Consider the following 10,000-nt stretch of genomic DNA (forward strand, 5'->3'; position numbering starts at 1 on the left):
AAGTTTATAATTCAGTGTCTCAGCATCTAAACTCCAATAACACGTTTTAAACCTATCTGAGTCTCTGAATATAATCATCCCCCCCCCAAAAAAAAAAAAACACTATTCACATACTCCGGAAATTTCACATATATCACATACAGAGAAAATATCAAGACATGAAATACACTACATAAAAAAAACTCCCTTGCGTAACCCTGATCTAGCGCCAGGTCTCGATCCTTCTCCCAGGAATCGAAAATACTACATGTGTTGTGTAGGCCTAAAACTACACAACATTTAACGCCTGTGTTTGTATTTCCCTTGTTTTTTTAAAATTCTACTCACCGTTATCAGAAGAATGAAGCTCATTACGCATAATATGTTGACAAGTAAAGGGATAAAGAACGTAAAAGAAGGATTTCCACTAAAGATACAGGTAAAATTCTTTATTTATTTTGAGGATAATAGACTTTAATAGGTTTATAATCATCCTTCCATGTATATTTACGTGGGTACGTTTCTTCTAGTTATATGCTGCTTATCTGACTGTATGTTATGAGGGAATGTTGTTGTACATGCATGCTATACACATTTCCTGATCCATACAAACTTTATCAGTCATTCAAACAATTTTTGTTATTGATACTCTCATTACTAATATTGATAAATATTTGGGGATGATGTTATGGAGAGTGATGCACAGAAAGAGAGGGAAATGAACTCTGATATCTTATAGAGCATAAGAAATAGAGTAATTAACATCACAGGTACGTCTGCTCTGGCCTCATATTTGCCATGAAATTATAAAAATATCTGCTTCATATCAATGCTCGGAGACTAAGTCCACAACACCCTCACACAGCCAGAGTTCTTAACCCATTGCCGACGGGTGACATGTACGTACATGCCATGACATGTCGGGACCATCTGCCGGGGGCACGTGCCATAGAGTATGCATGGACATGCCATGAGTTTTCTTTTGTTAAAATCACGGCAAAAGATTATTTTTTTGCCAGTGAAAGTGTGATTAAGTCGGTTCTAACACTCATTTTTACCATGCAACAAACAAAAAAAATGCAACAAACCGACAATTTCAACTCCATGATGCCACACACTGCTTATTTTATTCGGACTATAGACCGAATAATGATCAACTATGGAGTCTATATAACAACAAAAATACCCTTCAGTCTCGATTTATCAGGAAGTTTGGCAAGTAGAGACTGTAAAAAATAATGAAAATTGAAAATACAACATATCTTCGTAGTATTACAAAGAAACGGCATGGGATGCTGGTCTTTGGCATGAGTGGTCGCGCATGCTCGGGCGACGATATAAGCCCCCGGCAGTGAGGCCCAGGCCTCTATGAATGCTACCCGTCAATTATGGGTTAATATCATGTTTTATGTAAGTTGGCGCAAACTATTGATAAAGGGGGGTATAGGGAGATTGTCCCCTCCCCCCCTGTCCAGCAAATAAATAGAATGTAGGAAAGGTTTGATTTGGATTTTGGGTTCGCATGATAACCTCGTTTGGGACTTCGTCTCTGGAGATTCATTGCTCTCGGTAAAAAATACCACATTCATAATACCTTCCTTTAACCGATTATGACGATATTGGTATTGATGGATTCCTCTCACCCCTTGCTACTCAATATGCAGGACATTTGCCACAGAAAACTCTAAACTCCCAAACCCCCACATTCTTGGCTAGGATAGCAGGGGAGGGGGTAATTCTTTATAGTACGTACACACTCCACGTCACAAAATTTATTGGATAATCTAAGTTACCATGACTGAGTGTGCCCTTCGGGCACTACCCAAGGGGAGGAATACAAGAAACCACGTATTCATGTCAGGGTAGTGTGACTGATATGCAGGAGCACTTGATGCCGAGTCTGTCCTATACTCTATCTTGCCATGGTGGATTCTTTGTTTCCAAGGCAGGGGTTAGGGGGGGGGGGCAGCAGCCCCTAGCATTTGAGTATATATTGATCAGTTGTTGGTATATTATTCGTATTTTAACCCGCAATTTCCCTGGTACCATTAATGCCTTCCCCTGCTATTGAAGCCAAGATTGTGGGGTATTGGGAGTTTCCACTGCATATATAATTGGGTAGTAAAGGGTGAGAGGAATCAATTGATACCAATATCTTCATGATCAGTCACTTAAAGGTATTCTGAATATTTACCCAAATATTGATGTGAATTGATTGCTTGTCATGTTTATTTACCCCATTCATAGTAGTAGTAATGGGAATCTGTAGAAGAGCTTTGCTTCACCAATGATATAGTATTTGTCGAAAGACTTCTTTTGATACAAGCTGTACAGATAACTAATGATAGATTTTACAAATTTTAACATAAATTATAAATTGTATGGCCATTCTATAGAGTTCCTCTTTAGAAGAACTAGTCTAATCAAGGATCCATGAGAGCCAGTAAATAGAATGATGTAGTATCAAATAGTGGTTAAGGTTAACATTTATCATAAATATTCCTGAGAGTTAGAGCTTGGATTATTCCCTTAATTGATGTCAAATTGTCAAGTAGGATTACTAGATCCATCTTGCAAGAATATACAGTCAGGTTTTTTTAAATTTTGCCAGACGTGACAGGAAGTAATTGCTTTTTACTGCACCTCTCTGATTCGTACTTTGAGTATTTCTATAATTTGTGATGATGTAGACCCTAGTAGTGGTGGCATGAAATATTCCAGAAAAGTCATTGCTTGCAATAGTCCAATAAATTTATATGCCTTGCAAGTGACCAGACAAATAATGAACATGGTATCTGGACCTGGTTTCTAGGTATTCACATGAGTCAATATGTGTAGAATATAGTTTTGCAGTTTGTGGGTAAATTTGTTTCAAATACTATTAGAGTTGCCAGTTACAACTTAGGTTAGTTACTGTGTTGGCTTGTGGGTCTATCACATTAATCAGTGACTTTGGTTACTGGTAAGTTTGCTATATTATGTTGTAGCATGATAGCAGATATACATATTGGCAAACATTTGAAATACATCTTCAGCACCTTTCAGAATAGACTTTCTTAAAAGTATATTAGATGTGTTCTATCTTTCTGTGATCTTTGAGGTCTGACATTGGCAAAGTGTCTAGTGAAGGCTGTGGTCACATTTTGTGTTCTAGAGATGCCAACAAACCTCCACCACTTATATTTAGGCAAAGCAGAAATTAGATTGATTCCTACATGATAAAATAAAATTATACTGTTAAAAATTATAATGTTAAATAACAATCAGTATTAATAATTATCACTTCCATGCTGGAAAGACTGTTACATGTATACTGGGGCTAAGGGCAAAAGAAGACAGAGATTTGACTTAGGCATTTTCTTTATGTATTGGTTTAGTCCCCCCAATACCTTGATCATTGGTGTCATGGGGGGGCTTAGGAGATGGGGACTGAGGCCCAGTGTAGGGGATTTCTCTACCTTGGTCCTCAACCCGTGCCTCAACTAATTTTGCATGTTCTTTTCTTCTCCTCCTTTTCTTTGACTTTTCTTCATCCCCTTGTTCTGTCCACTTATCTTGAGTGACAAAGAAATGCTTAGTTACTCAGGGGGTCAATTACTAGGCCTACAATGATCTTACTAACTTCCCCCATGCCTTGATTTTATTTTTATAACTATTCTAAGGTTATTATAATTATAATATTTATAATGGCTATAATCATAGCATCAGTGTGATGTGTATTAGAAATCTAAACTCCTTTCCCTAGAATTTAAGGAACGGGGTAACAGCTGAAGTCAGGTAAGCCTAGTTATTGAGTCCTTGGTGACTAAACGCTATATAAAAATAAATATGATAACAAAACAGTCCTACAGTAGATGGTGTATGCACCTAACACCAATGGTTTTTAGGGAACAAATATATAAATCACAGACATGAATAGATCAGTCAGAAGTACTTACAAAAGCTTAGAGTTCATGTATGAGTTTCAAAGATTTTTATTCTTATATTCCTACAGCTCATAAATTAAGAACTGGTAGCAAACCATGTTTTAAGGTGTACAAGGGGCACTCCAGTCTATAAAGCTATTTTCAAAGGAAGAAATAATTTCCAGTTATTTGTTAAGCAGCCCTCAATGCCCCCTTTATTACTTAGGGAACATGTCATTGCATGTCATTTAAGGCCTTGCACATATCTCATATTGCAGCAATATCTCTTCTGTTATGATGCTGCATTTTATATATGTCATATTTTGAAACTTAAAGTGAATCATATGTTATATAGCACAGCAGTATTTTAGAGAGGCATCACCTTGGCACAATATGGATGCTTTCTTCTTCTTCTTTTCCATTATTTGTTAATATTTTTTAATGTTTGATTCTTTTCTTTACAGGCAGAGGAAGTAAGAAATGTGGATATTGATTTTGACCGAGAGTTTATCTCTAAAACTATACCTAAGCTGGACTGGAATGCTCTCATATTTGCAGCCCAGTGTGTAAGTTTGCAATTCTGTTATTCAGTTACTCTAATTTATTTGAAATATATCAATTTGGAAATAGACACTGACCTTTCTTGAACGTTATATGGAAGTTGTAACACAAGTGAGATAACAAGTGTTGCTTAAGTCCTCTATCCATTGCAGGTAGGGCACCAGGAAGACCTCCCAGAGACCTTGCCTGAGAGTTATGATAATGATGAAGACCTCCTGAAGAAGTTGCATCATATACTGCTAGAGGTATTACATTGCCATTGTGTTTCTCAGGATAAGTGGATGTTATTGGATCCATATTATGGTTAGACCTGTAAGGGATCATTAGTGTCACTGCAGTCATTTAAGTTTAGTTTAGATTAACTTGATGCCACCAGGGATGGCATTTACATATATGCCACTGTGAGTTTAGTTATTGATTGTCTTTACACATAATTGGCTCCACAAGTACTAAGCACCACTGTGCTGATTACGAGTACCTGGTTACCCCTCTTGATTTTGCGGAAATATTTTCTGGTATCTTATATTTCTCTTCATGATATCAGTAACATTATGATACTTATAAGGTCTCTAATAATAGTAACAGCATTAATATTGATTAGTAAAAAAAAACTCAAGGAAAGGGGAAATCAGGTGGAGATGGGGGTGGGCGCGTGCAGTTGAGAATCAGAGTGCGTGTGAGAGTGAGAGTGAGAGTGATACACACACCATAGGCATCACTACCACACTGGTTAATCTTTAATTTTAAAGTAGTATAAGTTTTATTGCTACATACACTGTTTATGGACCATTTTAAGTAAGAGAGTCATTTTGGCATGCAAACCATGAGTTAATCTGTTGGATCTGGGTGCCTCATAGCTTGCACATGGACCAAAATTCATGGAGTAGGGTTAATTGAGTGATGATGTTCCCAGAGGTGTGGTTGCATACTATCAAGACTCCTTGCCTTCTGTTTGTATTGCTGTTAGCCTATTTTCTGCAGATGCATTTTTTGTTGTTTTGCCATTTTCCAAGGTCAACATTTGTCATTCATTATGCTGTATCAAGATAGCAATAGACTCTCTGTTGAGCAGACTTTATACTATCTCTCCAGGTAATCTGTAATAACAGTAACATTAACCCTTTCCCGACGGGTAGTATTCACAGTGGCCCGGGCCTCGCTGCTGGGGGCTTATATCGTCGCCCTAGCATGCGCGACCACTCATGCCAAACACCAGCATCCCATGCCGTTTCTTCGAATATATGTTGTATTTTCAGTTTTGATTATTTTCTAAAGTCTCTACTTGCCATACTTCCTGATAAATCGAGATTGAAGGCTATTTTTGTTGTTATATAGACTCCATAGTTGATCATTATTCAGTCTATAGTCTGAATGAAATAAGCAGTGTGTGGCATCATGGAGTTGAAATCGTCCAGTTTGTTACTTATTTCTTTTTTTTTTTTTTTTTTTTTTGTAAAAATGAGAAAGTGTTAAGAATTACTTAATCACACTTTCAGTGGCAGAAAAATAATATTTTGCCATGATTGTAACAAAAAATAACTCATGGCATGTCCATACATACACCATGGCATGTACATACATGCCACCTGTCAGGAATGGGTTAAGTAAGATTGCATTATTTGTGTCAGTTTTTTTTATATTTTCATACTACTCAGGTTTCCCTAACTCCTTGTGCCACAGTTCAGAGCAGGCAAGAATAGGTTATTGTGTATGAAAATGATGTCTTCCCTGGAACGAGCACTTTCACAGGCATGGCTCACAGCTGGTACACTCCAATCTCATTTACCTGTGGAAAGTCACTTCCTAAAGTCCTACCAAGTCAAATCTTCCATAAGCTTGTGTACTGATGCCGAGATGTCCCCGTCACCTTGGCCTTCAGCCAAATTTTTCCATTCAGCACCAATATCTCACAGCGAGATCTTCCTGTCCCCTTGGCTTTCAGCCAAAAATTTTGATGACAAGACATCCCTGTCACCCTCCCTTCAGCCAATTTTTTTTCATGATGTACTACAGCAGTGGAAGAAATTTGAGCCTCTTTTGTTTATAATATTACCCCAGAAAATCTTGTCTGTCCTCTCAGCTGCTAAATTTTCTTCAAGAAATTTTTGGTTATTAGTACCTCATAAGTTTTACACACAAGATGTCAAATACAAAGAGAAAAAAAATTTGAAAAGTTTTCAAAGTTATCCTTTGCATATGAATGAAAATTGGGATAAATCACTATAGGCATGTAAACTATTTTTTCTCATATTAAAAAATGAAATGTATATTTTGAAATATTTAAGAGGATGTTCATATATTAACTCAGAGCCTATAGATGATATGGGGTTCACATCATGGCTGCCTTGGTTGTGGCTCTGGGTCATTGCCAACTTACACACAGCTCTGGGCGACAGGTCATTCACATTATGTTACAATGATGTGTGCATTACGTTTTTTGCTGTTCTTTTTAAGGAGCCTTTGTGCTCATACCACATACCCTGGGGAATTACCTGTGGGAGAATGGGATGTGTAATGCTGTGATTGGCTATTATTTCACATAAAGGGCAAATTTTAACATATAGATTGTTCGCCTGTGGAAGATGCGACACACTAAAACATGACACTCTCTTGCTGCAGATGTGAACCTGTAAGTAACCTTCACTCCTTCACTCTTGTTTAAGATCTGTCTCCCTGTGTAAACTACATGCATTGTCTTTTGGCATAGGACTGTTTTGAAGTATGACACATATAAGGGAATTACTGAAGCCGTGTGGGCAGCAGCCTTCTATATCACTATTTACAATCTCATATGCTAAAATTAGTAATTTTTAAATATTTTTTACCCTTCAATGAAACCACATTCAATCATGTACACAGAATGTAACATACGTTTTATTGAAAAGGTCTCAAATGTATATGATTAGTCTACTAGAGGTTCAATATAGCAACTCAAATGCATATCATGCATCTCTGAATATGCAAAAACATTAAAATCATGTGTTGCACTTGGGTAAGTGCTACCCACCAGCTGCATTTGGAAAAGGCCCAGGAGGCAAGCCCAGGAGGCCTTGCAGACTACCAGAAGCAGAGGCCAACTCAACCCCATTTTCTCCTGGAGGCAGTTGGATAATAGTAAAAAGATTATATATTTGGAGATAACTCATAATAGTATGGTGTATGAAGGAGGAGTATGGGAGAGGAAAAGATGAGAGTTTTGAGTAGATAAATGTACCATACAATACCAGCATTATTGATTTACATGGTGTTCCATTCACAAGAAGAAAGAGGCAGGAAAATGTAACTTTAAGGAGAGATCACAAGGGGAGTGATGGTAGGGGGATAATCTTGTGGGTGTGACTAAGGGAAATTTGCTAAATAATACTAGATATATATTAGTGGACACAATGAAAGTTTCATAGCAAACATATTATGCAGTATACCATGATTATGGTAAGTAGGGGTTAAGCTCCTGAAGGTTAAAAGGAGCATTATATTATTAGTAGGGCCAATCTAAAATTCATTCTTAACTAGAATTCTAGAATTCACTGTATCCATACATGTGTTTATGCAGGCATTTCTTGCAGCATTCTTGCTTCTAATTTTGTTTCAGTAATTTAGCAGAAGTAAAATATTGAAAGAATGGTTCACAGTTTTATCCTGACAGTATCCTTGCCAGACTGGACACTGCTTTTTTATGTTTTCTCAAACTGTAAGCGGATAAATTTTTGGCTTGAATATGATTTTTGAGAATCTTTCTTGGAAGGCCCTCAAACTCAGAATATGACTTTTATAGAAGTATGGAGTTGTAATTAAACCATTACACATTTTTGTATCCTGGTAAACTTGCATACAGTCATACAGTGGGTGAGAAGACTTATGTGGTTAAGTGGACAGTGTGCAGAAGAGCAGTTACACAAATAATATTGCATGTGTATGTCCTAGGTGTTCAAATCTGGTATCCTTTCAAAAAGACATTTCTGCAAAGTAAGAAGTCCTAAACTAAGTAGTAGATAAGTTCTGAATTCTCATCAATACATGGATGATAAGTCTGACTTAATTTTTTTCCCTTTTTCTTCAGGTGGAAGTGGTCAACGGTTGCCTGGAATGCCCAGAAACTAAGAGAAAATTCCCAATCAGCAATGGCATTCCAAATATGCTGCTAAATGAAGATGAAGTATAATTCAAATAAAAAGAGAATCTGTTTTGTATTTACCAAGTATGACATTGACAGAACAGATATATATTTTATTCTCATATGATTTCTCCATATGTTTGTCACGATATTAGAATATATGTAAGGCTCATTTTGTGATAGTAAAATGGATGTTTATGTATTGTTATTTTATTATTTTACAATTTTCTTCCTTCTTATCAATGGATGCATTATTACAGTTTTGTTGGAATCAAAGGATCTATAACCCAGTTTAAAGTTTTAAACACTAAAAGAGACTGAGAAGGACATGTTATGAAAAGTCCTACACAATTCTGTGATTGATCTTTACATGACAGATTGGTGATGATGCAGCAGTAATACAGGAGAAATAAATTGCCACCAGTCATTACTGATTAATTATTTTAAAAAGTCAAGTTTCTCAGATTCTACAGCTGACTTCTCACCTCACTTAGATGTTATCTGGAATGAATATGGATTTTTTAAAACTTTTAGCAGATAAAAGATGTTAAATGTCTATTGAATAACAGTAATGCCTCAGCATTATCATTCAGAGAACTGTATCCTGCCTTCATCCACTCAATGCCCTGCACAAATTTTTTATTAGCATTGAGTTAATATTTGTAATTATGGTTTCACTGCCACATAATTAAAGACAGAACAGTGTTTCTGCATTCCTGGAAGAAATCTGACAGAAATGTACAAATAAGGCAAATTAACCCAGACTTGACAGGCATGGCCTGTACCTACATGCCATGCCCACTGTGAGTTTACTTTATTAATTGTTTTAAAACATAGATGGCTACACTTGTACTAAGTCACCAATGAACCAATTACGAATACTGCCTGTCTCGCCCATTCACCCTTTTCTTTGATTTACGAAAATAGTTTACATTATCTTATTTTTCTGTTACTAATGCTTATAATGTTATAGTAGTTATAATGTCCATAATAAAAATAACACCATTGATATTCATAGCATTAGTAAAAAAAAAGTTTTCCTGCCAATTCAAGGAAAGGTGAAATCAGGTAAGGTCACAAGGTCTACTAATTGACTCCTGTGTGGATAAGCACTAGTAGAGCCATCTATATGCAGAGACATTTCACAAACAAATAAAAAAGTGACCACAACATTTTCCTGGTGGCATCTGTTGGGCTTGAGGATGCACAACTTGTACATTCTCATACAAAAGAAGTTTCTGCATGGGAAACTGGTAGTTACCAAAAAGTTTTGCATTGTCATTCCGGATGATTAACAGTAATCATGAGCAAGAGATTTTAGTTTATTATTGAAGAAGATGCTTGTATATACCTACATGAATGGAAAGTATTTCTAACAAAGACTTAAATAAAATATATTTCATCAAAAAGAAAAGGTTTCTCTTATAGAGGTTTGCCAATT

The 10,000-nt window shown here is 36.4% G+C and overlaps 1 protein-coding gene across 1 annotated transcript in view; it reads left to right on the top strand.

Moving 5' to 3' along the window:
• The first annotated feature begins 193 nt into the window (after positions 1 to 193).
• LOC119580866 (multifunctional methyltransferase subunit TRM112-like protein) overlaps positions 194 to 10,000 on the top strand; it is a 10,435-nt gene continuing 628 nt past the window's right edge. The window contains exons 1-4 of the mRNA XM_037929070.1: positions 194 to 418; positions 4,349 to 4,450; positions 4,598 to 4,690; positions 8,506 to 10,000. The exon at positions 8,506 to 10,000 is cut by the window's right edge and continues 628 nt beyond it. Of these exons, the coding sequence (XP_037784998.1) occupies positions 341 to 418; positions 4,349 to 4,450; positions 4,598 to 4,690; positions 8,506 to 8,607 (375 nt within the window). The 5' untranslated portion in view covers positions 194 to 340 and the 3' untranslated portion in view covers positions 8,608 to 10,000. The remainder of the gene's footprint in view (positions 419 to 4,348; positions 4,451 to 4,597; positions 4,691 to 8,505) is intronic.

The sequence above is a fragment of the Penaeus monodon genome, chromosome 14 (assembly GCF_015228065.2).
Source record: "Penaeus monodon isolate SGIC_2016 chromosome 14, NSTDA_Pmon_1, whole genome shotgun sequence".
Taxonomy (NCBI): Eukaryota; Metazoa; Arthropoda; class Malacostraca; order Decapoda; family Penaeidae; genus Penaeus; species Penaeus monodon.